This window comes from Mustelus asterias, chromosome 22 (assembly GCF_964213995.1).
Source record: "Mustelus asterias chromosome 22, sMusAst1.hap1.1, whole genome shotgun sequence".
Taxonomy (NCBI): domain Eukaryota; kingdom Metazoa; phylum Chordata; class Chondrichthyes; order Carcharhiniformes; family Triakidae; genus Mustelus; species Mustelus asterias.
Window position 1 is genome coordinate 21,898,364 of NC_135822.1, and position 17,395 is coordinate 21,915,758.

Below are 17,395 nucleotides of genomic sequence, written 5' to 3' on the forward strand. Positions count from 1 at the left end.
GGAAGGAGTTGCAGGCGGACACACTCAACTTGTTTAACTGTGTTATGAATGCACATTCCTTGGCCATCAAGTCCTGGCGTGGGACTCGAACCCGGAGCTTCTGGCTCAAAGGTAAGCATGCTACCCACTGCGCCACAAGACCTCCTGAGGAAACTTGCATGGATGCATTTTTGAGGGAAAGTTAGGGAACACGAGGAAGAAAAGAAGCAAATGCTGATAGAGTTAGGATGATTTAGGGCGGAGGAAGGTTATAAATACCAGCACGGATCAGTTTGGCCGAATGGCCTGTTTCTGCCATGGAAATTCTGTAATTGGTCTAAGTTAGATTCACCACACGGCTTCCTCCCACTCTACTTCGTCTCAATTTACTTCATTTAGTAACTTTGCCCCCTGATTTCCCATCCTCCTGCCCCCAGTGCACCCATTAGAAAGCAGGAAGGTTGCAGCTCACACAGCGGGAAACAAGGGCTCTCTTCCTCTTAGATAGTTTTCATAGAATCATATATAGAATCCCGACAGTGCAGAAAGAGGCCATTCGGCCCATCGAGCCTGCACCGACAACAATCCCACGCAGGCCCTATCCCCGTAACCCCACATATTTACCCTGCTAATCTCCCTGACACTAAGGGTCAATTTAGCATGGTCAATTCACCTAACCCGCACATCTTTGGAGTGTGGGAGGAAACCGGAGGAAACCCACGCAGACACGGGGAGAATGTGCAGACTCCACACAGACAGTGACCAGAGGCTGGAATTGAACCAAAGTCCCTGGCACTGTGAGGTAGCAGTGCTAACTGTGCCACCACCCAGACTTCAGTTTTCACTTGTTCAGGATCCATGCAACAGCAAAACCACAGCTACACAAAGAAATTTCACAGGATCATGTCAAAGGACAGAGCGCTTCCTGAAATGAAAAGTTACTAATAGAGAACACAATCCACTTGTTTGTCTTTCAAAAACATTTTGCCTCTTTGAGTGCCCTCCGCCACCCCACATTGATAATGGCTTCTACTTTGTTTTGCTTGCTAAATGTCAATATATTGATAGACTCACACAGCAACTACACAATCCAACAAATTAGCTCTAAGACACACCTAGAATGAGTGAGTTTAATGAAAGGGAAATAAAAAGCATGCCTTCTACCTGTAATACAGGGGGTACTACAGAGGTTTTCTGTCTGAGAGTACGAGCCATTAGCACGTATATAATGGAGTCAGAAAGGGCCATGAGGCCCACACAATTGCACTGAGGGGAAATTTCGACCCTGCATTAGCTGTCTGCATAAAAGGCAAGGCAGGCTCAAAACCTACTCAGAGTCGGGAAGTGAGATTCTCGCTGGCGAGATCTCATTTCTCAATTTTCCATGCTCCTCGCCCATGACATAACGAGGTTTCCAATTTCAATAAATGTTACATTTACCAGTCATTATAGGGCTTCCCTGCAAATGTCCGCATTGAAGAGGAACATGCCGGTGGCGCCAAAGTATCGCTCCCACCGGGAGAGGTACATGTTGGACAGTGCCCTGGCAGTGCTGACCTGTCAGTGTCAATGGGGAACCCCATGGGGGAGTTCCCCTTATGTATGGGGGGGCACCCCCGATGTTTATGGTGGGTGTCACCCTGATGCTTGGGGAGGGGGGAGAGGTGTTTGGGGGGAGGGGGGCATGTCAATGGGGGTGTGGGAGGAGTTTCTTTTTATTGCAGATCGGGATGCCCTTTAAAGATGGTGCTCCGGTCTCTGTGGAGCCAGTGTTGCCGGCTCTATCAGGCCCCGCTCCACCAGAGTGACAGTGAAAACCATGCCCCCAGATTTTCTATTGTACAGAGTGCACTATGCAGTTGGAGAGCTTCACACCGGTTTTCCCAGCTCAGATAGCACTCTATGAACTGAGGGCAAGATTCTGCCATCGAGTCTAGTGCACAGATGTAAGGGGCTGAATCATAGAATCCTACAGTGCAGAAGGAGGCCATTTGGCCCATCGAGTTTGCACTGACCACAATCCCACCCAGCTCTATCCCCATAGCCCCATGCATTTACCCTAGCTAGTCCCCCTGACAGTAAGGGACAATTTACCATGGCCAATCCACCTAACCCGCACATCTTTGGCGTGTGAGAGGAAACCGGAGCACCCAGAGGAAACCCACGCAGACACGGGGAGAATGTGCAGACTCAGCACAGACAGTGACCCAAGCCAGGAATCGAACCCGGGTCCCTGGCACTGTGAGGCAGCAGTGCTAACCACTGTGCCACCGTGCCGCCCAATTATCTGGTCCTTTCCGCTGGTGCGATCTACTGGTCCCACCAATGACGTGTTCCCCAGCAGCAGTGATAACAAGCTACGCAAAGGGCTGTAGACATCAATGGGACCAGAAAATCCCCCAGGGGCCAATGGCTGGCCACTTCCCCCACCAGAAAACACGTTGTGGGGAAATGGAAATTCCTGCCCAGGCAATTCGGCCCAACTGGTCCATGCTGGTGTCTGGGCTCCACACAGGCCTCTTCCCACCCCCCTTCATCTAACCCTATCAGCATTTCCTTCTTTCCCTTTGCTCCTCATGTGCTATCTAGCTTTCCCTGAATCTGTGCTTTCCACCCCAACTATTCCTGTGGTCACACACTCTTACCACTCTCTCGGCAAAGGTCCAGCGAGCCCTAGCACCACACTACATGCTCTATATCTTCTACCTCTTAACAGCTGTATTTAAGAAAAGAGACAATCTTATTTCCCCCTTGGAATCTGACAACATTATCCACCTCCCTTTGGACAGTTGGTTCGCACATTCATAAATTATTCTTGCTTTTCCAGCAAACAGGCAGCTTAGTTCCAGTTCCATTCCCACTTCCAAATCAACACATCACGTCTCTCAAGAATGTCCCAAATCCTTTCCCACAGCTGACACTTTCCTTTCTACACAACTCCAGAATGAGATGCATGCTCTCGTCAAAAGCCCAATTGCAACCCTATGTTAGCGTTTAGCCACACATGAGGGGACTGGGTTCCTAAACTGGGCTTGTCTCAATTTTCAATGAGTCATTTTCTCCAGATACCATATAATCTGCGGCTGTAATACCAAACATTTCAACTGTTCTATTGGTTACGTGCTGCATGCAAAGTGTTAAAGGGTCGGTGAGTTCGAGGTGTTGCAGGAATGGGCACTTTCAGTTATTTCTAATGGGATGCTATGATCAAAAATCACACACTTTCAAACTATTTGTTCCACGTTAACAGGCCATAAACAATTTCTCCCATTTTCTTTTGGCAAAAACATTACCAACCACCATGGTATAGTGGTTAGCACTGCTGCCTCACAGCGCCAGGGACCCGGGTTCGATTCCCTGTTTGGGTCACTGTCTGTATGGAGTCTGCATGTTCTCCCCGTGTCTGCATGGGTTTCCTCCGAGTGCTCCGGTTTCCTCCCACAGTCCGAAAGATGTGTGGGTTAGGTGCATTGGCCGTGTTAAATTTTCCCTCAGTGTACCCGAACAGTCGCCGGAGTGTGGCGACTAGGGGATTTCCACAGTAACTTCATTGCAGTGTTAATGTAAGCCTACTTGTGACACTAATAAATAGGCATTAAACTTTAAAACACAATGAGTCAAATGGCCTCTTTCTGAGTTGTAGCGTTTTATGATTCCATCTACCCATTTAAAATGTTAACACGCACAATAAAATGTTTGTAAGATGTGAGAGAAAATAATACTGGAGTCAGCTGATGAATAGTTTATTCTCTTTGATGTACATCGGTATCTGTAAATCGCAACAAGCAGTAACACAGTAAAAGAACAGGAGCGCGTGCTTGTATATTAGTGATGGACTATAAAATGTATCCTCGACTGCTCCTTAGGTTACAATGAGAGCTTTATTTTACCATGAAAAGTAAAGAGTATTTATCACAGAGTATAATTTAAACGTCCTCTCTAATCTTACTCCCGAGCTCTGAGTCCCTCTTTTGCAATTTCCACAAGACCCCCTTAAAGCAAGTTCCCGCATAGTTTATGTTTAAAGATACACTTTTCTTTCTTCTTAGGCAATTTTTCAACTCTCTCAATCCCTGCTCACTTCCCTCTCAATCCCAGTTCCAGGGTCGAGGCAAAGTTGTCAGGATGTGAACTGAGATTCTGAGTTAAATGGGCCGATGGTCACTGAGGGAGAGGCTAGGCCATGACATGCCCCCACTATACCACACCGTCTCTCCATAATGCCACCCTCGCCGAGCTCCACTGGCCACCCCCCGGGTCGCTGTATGAATAGCACTACCTTGAGCCAACAGTTGGTGTTAGTTTTCATTATGCACATTACAAAAGAAGATAAATAATCAGCCAGTATTCAACACAGCTAAACAAATAAAAAATAGACTAGAGTTAAAAAAACATGACCAGCTTTGGAACGTTCCTCCCGAGAGGATGCCGGAAGCAAAATGGTTAGTCCAGTCCCTTTGGCTGCAATGTCCCAAGGTCACGTGAAATATAATTCAGATCGTCAGCATCAGCAGAAAGGCTTTGTGAGCTGAACCGCTCCTAATCCACCAAACTGTGCACATCGAGGCTGGTGACTAAAAACTCAGCCCACAGTGACCTGCACGGCCCTTCAATAGCACATAGGTTTGCTGATTTTGTTGGTCATGGCGCAATTGATAAAAGAAGGATATCTCTTTTATTCTTTTCAACTGTTGGAGTTTTCCTTTCACAAAACCCTCCATTGAATCCCCACAACCACTACGGGTGGCACATGGTTATCACTGCTGCCTCAAAAGCGCCAGAGAGCTGGGTTCAATTCCCGGCTTGGGTCACTGTGTCTGTGTGGAGTTTGCACGTTCTCCCCGTGCCTGCGTGGGTTTCCTCCGGGTGCTCCGGTTTCCTCTCACAGTCCGAAAGACGTGCTGGTTAGGTGCATTGGCCATGCTAAATTCTCTCTCAATGTACTCGAGCAGGCGCCAGTGTGTGGTGACTAGGGGATTTTCACAGTAACTTCATTGCGGTGTTAATGTAAGCGTACTTGTGACACTAAAAACAAATTTACCTATCCTTTACAAATTTAGCTTTTATATGATATGTAGCTGTTGGCGCATCTGATGCTTAACCTGAAAGTGAGGTTGGCCAAGTACCAATTCATTTGCACTCCCCCTGAAGGCCTATAAAAGAATGACGGTACACAACACATTGATTGGGAATAGATGTCACAAGAGTTTGGAGCCAAAGGCTCGAAGATGGTTACCATGTAGCTAGGTCCCTCACCAATCACTCCCATTGTCCTCTCCCCTACTCTGACCCGAGGCTACCACTAATACAACACAATAAGCTGGAAACATGCAACACCTGAGGCCCTGACAGTCACAGGGAGCCAAGGAGAGTGTGGGAGAGTCCGAAATGACGGAGACCCTGATGATCTTAGCAGCAGTAACTCAGTAGTGCTGCTTCTCACCTGACAGGTCAAATGAATAGCCTGGTTGGCAGTGGGGGGGAAATTCTGGCAGTGGGAGGCTTCAGCTGGGGACCTTTGGGGATGGTCCCTGGTATTAGAAAGGGGGTTCTGACGATGACCGGAGGGTTGTAAGTTGGGAGAGCTGGAGTTGGGTAGGCTACAGACTAATTCCTTGAGAGGCCTCTTTGCCACACGGAGTTTAGATCCAGTGCCAGGAATCCTACAGGCTAGGCCTCCCTCACACGGCCTATTAAGTTTAAGTCATTGTAGTGACAATGTCATCAGGCTGCGACTTTGGATTGTTAATTAGGCCCCTACCTGCCTTTTGTGAAAGTCTCTCCCATGGCCTCATTTCTGACTTGACAAGTTAGAGGTATGGAACCCATGGTTGGGTTGCCCGATCCTGATATCTGTTCCCTTTGTCCCCTTCCTTCCCTGTCCGTGGAATGGTGGTGGTGGGGTGTGTGTGTGCGTAGGTGTGTGAGTGTGGGTGTGTTGTGTGTATGTGCGTGGGTGTGTGTGTGTGTGTGTACGCGGGTGCGTGTGTGTATGTGGGTGCATGTGTGTGTGTGTGCGTGTGTGTGGGGGTGTGTAGCTGTGTGTGGGTATGGGTGTGCATGTGTGTAGGTATATGTGGGCGTGCGGTGTGGGTGCATGTGTGGGTGTGTGTGGGTATGTATGTGTGTATATGTGTGGGTAGGTGTTGGGTGTGTGTGTGTCTGTATGTGTGTGTGTGTGTGTGTCGGTGAGGGTGCGTGTGTGTGTGTATTTGTGGGTGTGTGTGTAGGTATATGTGGGTATGTGTGTGTGTATGTGTGTGGGTATGTGTGGGTGGATGTTGGGTGTGTGTACGTGTCTGTATTTGTGGGTGTGTGGGTATGTGTGGGTGGATGTTGGGTGTGTGTGCGTGTGCGTGTGCGTATGCATGTGGGTGTACATGAGTGTGTGGGGGTGTGTGTAGGTATGTGTGGGTGGATGTTGGGGGTGTGTGTGTGTGCATGTGTGTGTATGTGTGTGTGTGTGCGTGTGTGCATGTGGGTGTGTGTGTGTGTGTGTGTGCACGTGTGTGCATGTGGGTGTGTATGTGTGTGTGCGTGTGTGCATGTGGGTGTGTATGTGTGTGCGCGTGTGTGCATGTGGGTGTGTATGTGTGTGTGTGCGCGCGTGTGTGCATGTGGGTGTGTATGTGTGTGTGCACATGTGGGGGTGTGTGTGTGCGCGTGTGGGTGTGTGTGTGTGTGTGTGCGCGTGCGTGCATGTGGGTGTGTATGTGGGTGTGTGTGCGCGTGTGTGCATGTGGGTGTGTATGTGTGTGCGCGTGTGTGCATGTGGGTGTGTATGTGTGTGTGTGTGTGTGCGCGTGTGTGCATGTGGGTGTGTATGTGCGCGTGTGTGCATGTGGGTGTGTATGTGTGTGTGTGCGCGCGTGTGTGCATGTGGGTGTGTATGTGTGTGTGTGCGCGTGTGTGTGTGTGTGTGTGTGTGTGTGTGTGTGTGTGTGTGTTGTGGGGGGGTATAATTCAGTAACATATATTCTGAACTGCTGAATTCAGAAAACAATCATTTTAAAAGATGTCCTGAACCCCTAGTGAGTGCCATCCTTAGCCCCTGATTTTTGTAACTGGCAATAAACACAGACACAGGTTCGAAAGTTCATTTTGAAAGCTGAAAAATAATTGTTTCTGGAAAGGTCCCAAAAAGAAAGACACATTGGCCGATCTCTCCATTCTGACTTCTAAAACTCAGCATCACAGTAAGATAAGCGTATGAGCAGGACATGGCAATGAAGAGAGCGGGAATCTTTTCCCCAGTGTCCTGACCAATATTTATCCCTCAGCCAGCCCACAAAAACTGATCGTGTATCTCACTGCTGCTTGTGGGAGCTTGCTGTGCCTGGTTTGGTTGCTGCTGTTCCCTACAATACTATACTTCAGAAAGTAGTTCATTTGCTGTAAGATGCTGTGGGTTTCCTGAGGTGTTGAGAGGCGTGAGAGGAATCGAGCCCTTTCTTGCTTTCCATTCTTCCAATTGTTCAAAGTTGCCTTACAATTCAACATGCACCAACAATGTAGAATCACGGCGATTGTGTAGTATTATATTCCCGCCCTGCCAAGGTAGGTGATGACCTTTGACACATGACTCACCATCCCCCAAGATCAGCTTTCATTGGTTAACTAATCTGTGGACTCAGAAGGCTGCGACAAACTGTCTGGTCCTCCCGCTCCAAAGCTGCATGACATCACCTCACTCCTTGGTATGGTTACTGCTGTGTGACCAACCCCAAGCGGCCATTGTGTGCCAAATGCTTCTTTTGCTTTTATTAATTTATAAAAGGTTTGCCTGTGGCCTGCAGCCTCAATCTGAGCTGCAGAACGCCCCTTACCCCAATAATTACAGGACACATCACTTAACCGCATTGCTGGAATACGTTCTTGTCCTTTAGCACGTAGTCACTGCAGCAGCGCACAGAGCATTACCTCATCGCTGCCTGGGCAGCTTATATATTCTTTAATGGAAAACAGCAGCAAGTGGCTCTTGGTAAATCAAACCCAAGCTGCCTTGTTTTCAATTTGACTTAGCATTCAGCCCTGAACTTCCATTTTCCTGACATGCAAACAGCATTTAAATATCCTATACTTCTTCTGAGCAGGATTGTCGAATTAAAGTGGCTGTCAGATGTGGGAAAACATTAGTGCGTGAGGACTGCTAAGTACATTGAATCGAGGCTCTTCAAACTCATTCACTGAAGTCTCATTTCCCAAGAGAAAGCGCCCATTGTCTCTTCTCTATGGGTTAGATTCAAACTGGCTCCCAGAGGCAAAAGAACAGTGTTTTAATGCATTGGCCTATTCAGTCCTGCCAAAAGGAAACTAAAACAGTTCTGTCCTTATGTGGCCGAATAGAGAGTGTCATACTTTGATTGGCAAATGCACAGGGCTTGTCTTACGGACCAGAATTCGACCATAAGACATAGGAACGGAATTAGGCCACTCGGCCCATCGAGTCTGCTCCGCCATTCAATCATGGCTGTTATTTTTCTCATCCCCATTCTCCCATAACCCCTGACCCCCTTATTAATCAAGAACCTATCTATCTCTGTCTTAAAGACACTCAATGACCTGGCCTCCACAGCCTTCTGCGGCAAAGAGTTCCACAGATTCACCACTCTCTGGCTGAAGAAATTCCTCTTCATCTCTGTTTTATAGGATCGTCCCTTTAGCCTGAGGTTGTGCCCTCTGGTTCTAGTTTTTCCTACTAGTGGAAACATCCTCTCCACGTCCACTCTATCCAGGCCTCGCAGTATCCTGTAAGTTTCAATAAGATTCCCCCTCATCCTTCTAAACTCCAACGAGTCCAGACCCAGAGTCCTCAACCGTTCCTCATATGACAAGCTCTTCATTCCAGGGAACATTCTTGTGAACCTCCTCTGGACCCTTTCCAAGGCCAGCATATCCTTCCTTGACCTCTAGAGCTTGGGTGTTTCTTCTCAGACCAGATGACAGTAAAGATCAAGAGGAAAAGGAGGCACGGTGGCACAGTGGTTAACACTGCTGCCTCACAGTTCCAGGGACCTGGGTGTGTGTGGAGTTTGCACATTCTCCCCGTGTCTGCGTGGGTTTCCTCCAGGTGCTCCGGTTTCCTCCCACAGTCCAGAGATGCGCGGGTTAGGTGCATTGGTCATGCTAAATTGCCCCTTAGTATCCTGGGATGCGTAGGTTAGAGGGATTAGTGGGGTAAATATGTGGAGTTACAGGAATAGGGCCTGGGTGGGATTGTTGTTGGTGCAGACTCAATGGCCAAATGGTCTCCTTCTGCATGGTAGGGATTCAATGAGAGAAACATTAGGCGCTCCGAGCGTGTGAACATGTCCGGTGAGGTGTGGATTGGGTTCAGTTACAGTGGCTCTTACATCAGAGAACAGATATGAAAAATTAAGTCTCGTAGCGATGTACGAGAGAGCAGCAATATCCCACCGACTCAGAACTGATAGGAGAAGAGGGAATTGGGAGGAAGAACTGATGGAAACACTATTTCATTAAATGATTTGAAGAATGCATTCTCTGTACAAAGGTGAAGAATATGAAATATTATATGAAGGTTTTAATTCTAAAACAGACCACAATTTTCTTTGAAGTTCATATACAAAGGGAATATTATGTCCTCCAGCAGGGGACTATGCCTGTGTCAGGCTGTTAATTGTACAGATTTCACCCTGGAAACAAATCAGTCGCATCATTGTAGGGCAAGCTTTCTGAGTAAAAATGTCAATGTTTCGACTTACTAAATTGAACCAAGTGAGTGTTGGCTTCCTGCTGAACTGAACCAAGTACACATGGTTTTCTCCACCCTGACAAACCTGGATTGTTGTGCTGATTGGCCTTTTGCTGTGCTTCAAATCTCTGTAATTATTTAATGGCACCACAACCTATTTCGCCCATTCATTGAACAATCAGCCCAAATGAAAAATGAAAATTTTATATACATTATTTTGCATAAGTTGATTTAAAATTACTTCTAAAATTAATTTTCTGCTGTGAAATGGGACATCCAGCCCTCCTCAGGACAAATCTAGCACGGTTAGATGGAGAGTAAAGCTTGCCCTGTCCGACCCTAACAATACGCCATAACCTCAAATTTAAGACAATTTGTTACTGGAGCTGTATGACATTCTTTCGGTTTCCAATCCAGCCATCATGTGGTCTTTCTGGCTAAGAATTGAGTGCCAGAGAGAGGCGGTTTTGAGTTGGCACACACGCTCACTAAGGATAGGGTAGAGATCACCATTTCACACAAGATTTTCATAGCCCGACAGAACTTTAATCCTTTCAGTCTTGGCTGAATTTTAATCCGATAAATGAAAGACCAGCTCACCCCTCAGTCCTGTGTCTAGATTTCTAAACTGGGCTGAAACTGGGTTGATAATGTGGAGTATTAAACATCAAATGAACGGGGGAGTATGTTTCGTTTGAATCAAGATTCAGGGACTGATGCATCTTGTTAGGATTTGGAATGCTGTAGAAATTATCATGGTGCGGACCCACACTATTGCTGGATTCTGAACAATCGCCCACTTAAGTGCCTGATGCATAAAGCTGAACAACATTCAGTTTAACAGATTCAATTTGAGAATCACGCTGTGATCCAAGCAGGTTGCAAGACACTTGAATAAAATGTACCCGTTCTTCCACACCTGTTGGATTTGCAGGATCATTTTTGGAAAGTGAATCTATTTCAGCCTCTGCGATGACGAAGGTGATAAAAAACACTGCCTGGTGTGAGACTAAACAACATTGTACCAAATTAGCTGAGTTCCACCCGGTTGCCAACAAAGACCTCATGGTTGATTTCAGTTTCCCTCGACCACTAATGGGCAACCCAGGCAAGTGTGTGGGTCGCATGAATGGCCCTCCTTCATCTCAGTGGGCCACAAGATTGAACTCGGGCTTATCCGCTAACCACGACCCCATGAATAAGATTAAAAACTTTTAATATATGCTGAATTTTTCATAATGAGTTATAGAAAACGTTTAATCATTTACATATTGATAGAACTATCAACTTCAAATGGTAAAAGTAAAATAAATATTTATACTTTGGACGCAGAGGGAGTGTGAGGCTCTCACAGCCAATGTTGTGAGCAATCAGCACGCAGCCCACTTCACTTGCCCTTGTTTTACATGTGAATCACTTCAGTCATGCCAGTAGGAATAAAACTGCAGTGGAATGTGGCAACATCGCATATGGACAACGGCCAAGAACCCAGAGGGGCCGCATATGAACCCCAGGCTACAGGTTGCCCCAACACTGCCCCAGACCCTGGAGGGGATGAAAGTCAAGCAGGCAGTTTGTTTCCAACCACTCTGCTCCAATGGGTGCTGGAACATATAGGTGTGAACATCCCAGTGAGAATCGCACTGTGCTCACTCTAAACTGCAAACCGGAATGTTTTTGAGGACAGGATCGGATGGTGCCCCTCAATGATTGAATTGGCTACTGATTTTCTCTGTCTAGACTGGTACGTGAAAAATGGCTGGGATACTAGATGGGTAGCCAGTAATCATGGAATCCCCTCAGCAAGGAGGTAGTTTCCTTGGACCTGAAAGGAAGATCTAAGGAACAAATCCACTTGAAGTTTAATGCCAGACTCGGATTAAAATGCCTAATTCCAGTTCTCTTCCCGCAGCTAGTGGTGCACTGAGTCAGACTGGTAATTCCCAGAACAGGCCGCTAGCCTGTCACCTTAGGGCTTGATGGGTGCCACTCTACATTAAGTGTGGCTGACTAGGAGTCTTCCCTGCTGTTACCGCCAGCCATTGGTGCGTTGGGAAGGATTTGCAGGTCGACACTCAAACTGTTTGACTGTGTTATGAACGCACCTTCCTTGGCCATCAAGTCCTGGGTGGGACTTGAACTCGGAGCTTCTGGGTCAGAGACAGGGACTCTACCCGGTGCACCACAAGACTTCCAAAAGGCCTAAGGTGCTGAGTAGATGTGAGGTTTCAGTGCTGGATTTATGTGTTAACAGTCACTCACCTTATCCAGCTTTGCTTCGATTTCCACAACATCAGTCTCCACCTCCTCAATTGTCGCCCTGCAACGAAAACAAAAATGTTAGGAACTCAATCAGCACCAACATCACGCCATTTTACACCAGGATTTCCCTATCTACCCACTGCATCAAAACATCTTTTCAGCATTTATTTAAGTCTTACTGACATTGGTGAGTTGAATTCAGGTAGGTCAACAGCCATAAAAATGATACATATGCATTTCATTGCAAATAATTTGTTTGCCCGTACCGTGTAGCAGAATTTACTGAAACTGAGAACTGGGAGATCTAAAAGGGTCTTAAGGGAGCGATTTTTCTTTTTATTCATTTGTGGGACATGGGCGTCGCTGGCTGGCCAGCATTTATTGCCCATCCTTAGTTGCCCGAGGGCAGTTGAGAGTCAACAACATTGCTGTGGCTCTGGAGTCATATGTAGGCCAGACCGGGTAAGGATGGCAGATTTCCTTCCCTAAAGAACATTAGTGAACCAAATGGCTTTTTCGACAATCGACAATGGTTTCATGGTCATCAGTAGGTTCTTAATTCCAGATTTTTTAAATTTGAAGTTGTACAAGACATTGGTAAGGCCACACTTGGAATACTGTGTGCAATTCTGGTCACCCTATTATAGAAAGGATATTATTAAACTAGAAAGAGTGCAGAAAAGATTTACTAGGATGCTACCGGGTGGTTGATGGATGCTACTTGATGGTTTGAGTTATAAGGAGAGGCTGGATAGACTGGGACTTTTTTCTCTGGAGCGTAGGAGGCTGAGGGGTGATCTTATAGAGGTCTATAAAATAATGAGGGGCACAGATCAGTGAGATAGTCAATATCTTTTCCCAAAGGTAGGGGAATCTAAAACTAGAAGGCATAGGTTTAAGGGGAGAGGGGAGAGATATAAAAGTGTCCAGAGGGGCAATTTTTTCACACAGAGGGTGGTGAGTGACTGGAACAAGCTGCCAGAGGTAGTAGTAGAGGCGGGTACAATTTTGTCTTTTAAAAAGCATTTAGATAGTTACATGGGTATAGAGGGATCTGGGCCAAATGCAGGCAATTGGGATTAGCTTAGGGGTTTAAAAAAAAAAGGGTGGCATGGACAAGTTGGGCCGAAGGGCCTGTTTCCATGCTGTAAACCTCCATGACTCTATGAGTCTATGACTCTATCTGACGTGGCGGGATTCGAACCCGGGTTCCCAGAACATTAGCTAAGTTTCTGGATTAAGAGTCTAGCGATAATACCACTGGGCCATCACCTCCCCATTTTTGTATGGAAACAACCCTTAAAGCACCAAGTAAGGATCAATCATGCACGTTTGTTTTCTACCTGCATTACACCCAGTTTTATTCATGCCAGTTTTTTGTTAGAGAGGAAGAGGGAGCAGGATTTTTAAGCCTGATGTGGGTATGTGTGGAGGTAGGTGGCTGGCATGAAAATTTGCCACCAACTGGGGTGGCAGTTTGCTGGCAGCGCTATTTTCCTGGAGGTGGAATGGGGGTTGGTGACAGGAAGGATACCCGCCCCTAAATGACAGGTAGCCAATTAAGTGTCTTTGTATTGAAGTCAAAGAACATTGGAGCCTCTGCCAACATTGTCCGTGACCCTGGGACTACAATGTGCATGTAGAAGCGTATGTTGGTTGCCACAGCAACTCAGACTCCTTGTGGGGATCAGTTGGCTCAGTTCCCTGGATGGCCAATGTGGCTCAGATTGGCGTCAACAGCGCAGGGTTTAATCTGCATCCCGGTTGGGGTGGATTCAGGACCTGCCTCCTTGCCCTAACTGTGGCAGAGGTCGTAGTGCTGTGTGTCAGACCAGCCTTCAGGCAGAGAACTGCATAAGATATCAAGGCCCAAAGTCAGAGGAGCCTCTGGGCCCTCTGAGGCATCAGGGAACAGGCCAGCAGCCTGCAGGCTGAAGGCCAGTGCTCCAGGTAGGCATCAAGGCCCTCCCTACTTGCCTAGCCTCAGTTGCAGCCAGAGGCCACCATCTGGCTGGGTTTCCCCTCCACAATGGCCAATGGCTGCTTACTCTTTTATTTAAAACTTCAAAAATTTGGAGAGAGGGCACCTCCATCTTGAGGCACCTTCTCTTTCTCCTTGAAAAAGCAGCCTCCTCTGTGACAGACGGCCTCCTATTGGCCCTCCATCTTTGACAGTGTGCCTGCCAGTCTCAATTGGATGGTGAATTCGTCTATTTGCCACTACTTTGGAGAAAATCGCTGCCAGATGACTGCTTTCCACACAGGATTGGGACCTTAATTTGGCCCTGTTGGGGTCCCAACTCAGGGACAAAATCCTCCCGGGGGCTCTAAAGGAATGTGGTAATTGTCCCTTTAAGGGAAACACAGCAGAGTAAGGGTCAACAGATTTGGGTGACCAATCAGGGCAGAGTGGGCAATTACCCCAGGGGGAGGAGTTCTCTAAGCAGAGGTATTCTGACATGCTGCTGCTCTTATAGATCCTTGTAAATAAATCATTTGATGTTGACTAATGACGTCTCTGAAACTGCACAATTACAAAGATCTATCTGGACCCTCTCTGCAATTCCTCCACATGATGTAATACAATATCCTGGACCATTAAAGTGCATTTTCCCTCCTTTCCTGATATGGTTTCAGTTTGATAACAAAATGAACACACAGTGTGATATGTTTCTCTATACATAAGTATAAATTCTGCACATTCTATATTCTGCACTCTCTCCTTTCCTTCTCTATGAATGGTATGCTTTGTCTGTATAGCACACAAGAAACAATACTTTTCACTGTATACTAATACATGTGACAATAATAAATCAAATCAAATCAAGTGTGTAAAATTGTGACCCTGCCCTGTAGTGCTGTGTGTCAGACCAGCCAACAGACCAGATAGTGTACTGACAGAGATATCAAATCTGTGCCAGGGCGATGCTAGTGCTGGCCACCATGCTGATACTCAACTGGCAACACTGTAAAGTGTTATAGCCACTGTGCCACCTTCTAGAATTCTATTACATTGAACGTCTCTAGAAAAAGTGAATCTAACTATCTCCCCTTGACATTCAATGGCATCACTGACTCCCCCACTATCAACATCCTGGGGGTTACCATTGACCAGAAAGTGAACTGGACCAGCCATATAAAGATTGTGGCTACAAGAGCAGGTCAGAAACTGGGAATTCTATGGAAAGTAAGTCACCTCCTGACTCTCCAAAGCCTGTCCACAAGGCACAAGTCAGGACTGTGACGGAATACCCTCCACTTGCCTGGATGAGTGCAGCTCCAACAGCATTCAAGAAGCTCGACATCATCCATAACAAGGCAACCCGCTTAATTGGTACCCCCATCTATCACATTCAACATTCACTCCCTCCACCATTGATGTACAGAGGCAGCAATGTCTACTATCTATAAATGCATTGCAGAAACTCACTAAGGCTCCTTTAACCATCCAAACCCGTAACGTCTACCACCTAGAAGAACAAGGGCAGCAGATGAATGAGAACATCACCAGCTTCAAGTTCCTCTCCAAGCCACTCACCATCCTGACTTCCTTCACTGTTGCTAGGTCAAAATCCTGGAACTCCCTTCAGCAGTGGTGCCGGTGTTCTAACAACACATGGACTGCAGCAGTTCAAGGAGGCAGCTCACCACCACATTTTCAAGGGCAATTCAGGATGGGCAATAAATGGTGGCTTGGGCAGCGATGCTTACATTCCATGCATGAAAAAAAATGTCCCCAACAGAGTGGAGTATAACATCAATCCTGTATGAAATCTCACATTGGAAGAAAGGTCTTGCATTTATCTAGCACTTTTCATAACCACTGGACGCCTCAAAGCGCTTACAATCGTGAAGTCAATTTAAAGTATAGTCATGGTTGTAATGTAGGAAACGCAGCAGGCAATTTAGCAAACTCCCACAAACAGCAATGTGATAATAAGCAGTTAATCTGCTTTTGGTCATGTTGATTGTGGGATAAATATTGGCTCAGTCAACGGGGATAACTCCTCTTTGTCAAAATAGTACCATGGGATCTTTTACATCCACCTCAGCAAGCAGGTGGTGTCTTAGTTTAATGTCTCATCAAAAAGACGCCAGCTCAAGCAATGAAGCATTCCCTTAGTTCTTCAGTGAATTGTTGGCCTTGATTTTTGTGCCCAAGGAGTGGGACTTGAACCCAGAACCTGGTGACTTGGAGGCAAGAGGGTGACCAACCAAGCCATAGTTGGCACTATCTGTTGGCCACTATCTCTTTGACAAAGCTTTTGGCGTGTAAAGTGTGCAAAGATAAGCCCAACAACTATAGGCCGGTTAACCTTGATGGTGGGGATGCTTCTAGAAATGATAATTCAAACAAAATTAATAGTCAATTGGGCAAATGCGGGTTAATTAAAGAAAGCCAGCAGGGGCATCAAGCCTAATTAGATTGCCAATACTGCTGGAGATCAGTTAATTCTGCACACATCAGAGATCAAGCATTGCGCCCACTCTGGTTGGTTAAGGGGGTTGTGCATTTACCAAATGAATTATTATTGTTTGCTGAAGAGGCACCAATTCTTTTGGCTTTTGTGTCAAATTTCAACGGGTGTAGGCGTCCTCGTGGGAGTTGCCACTTCGCTATTCATGCAGAGACATGAAGATATCACAACTCAACTGATCTTGGCTCCTTTTTATTTCTACGAGTCAATCTTTCCGGGATGTAAGTGGAGAGTGAATTAATTCTGAGCATCGTTGCTGGTTTCATATGCCTATTTGGGCTTCTGTAAACCGATCAGAAAACCTTCATTGAAGTTCGAGATTACAGGACAAGAGCCTTACAGAGTGGAGGGCAGATCTTTTGCTTCCAGTTTTCTGAGCAGAATATCCTAAAGCAACACAGAATTGTTACCGCACAGAAGAAGACCATTCAGCCCATCGAGTGGAATTCTCCCATCTGGGACTAAGTCCTGTGGCGGGATGGGAACGGGGAGTGTTTCCTGCTGTGGAGGCCAATGGAAAACCAGGCCGACAATTCGGGCCCCAACCTAATTAATTATGCATCGAGGGCTTAGTGCCTTATTCCATGGTGGTGATGGTGGGGCTTGATTGTGCATGTCCTGCTGTCACATCTGGGTGCCATATTTAACAGGCAGCCAACATCACTGACCAACAGGGGCGGATGGTGGCACAGTGGTAAGCACTACTGCCTAACTGCACCAGGGACCTCCAGCCTCGGGTCACTGTCTGTGTGGAGTTTGCACTTTTTCTCTGTGTCTCCATGGGTTTCCTCCGGGTGCTCGAGTTTCCTCCCACACTCCAAAGATGTGCGGGTTAGGTTGATTGGCCATGCTAAATTAACCCTAGTGTCAGGGGTGTTCGCAGGGTGAATATGAGGGGATGGGGGAATAGGGTTTGGGTGGGATTGTGTTCAGTGCAGACTCGATGGACCGAATGGCCTCC

At 46.7% G+C, this 17,395-nt stretch overlaps 1 protein-coding gene across 1 annotated transcript in view; it reads right to left on the bottom strand.

Moving 5' to 3' along the window:
* Positions 1-17,395, bottom strand: part of LOC144509919 (arf-GAP with coiled-coil, ANK repeat and PH domain-containing protein 3-like) — a 361,954-nt gene that overhangs the window by 186,602 nt on the left and 157,957 nt on the right. Inside the window, exon 2 of the mRNA XM_078238917.1 lies at positions 11,957-12,014. Within this exon, the coding sequence (XP_078095043.1) occupies positions 11,957-12,014 (58 nt within the window). The remainder of the gene's footprint in view (positions 1-11,956; positions 12,015-17,395) is intronic.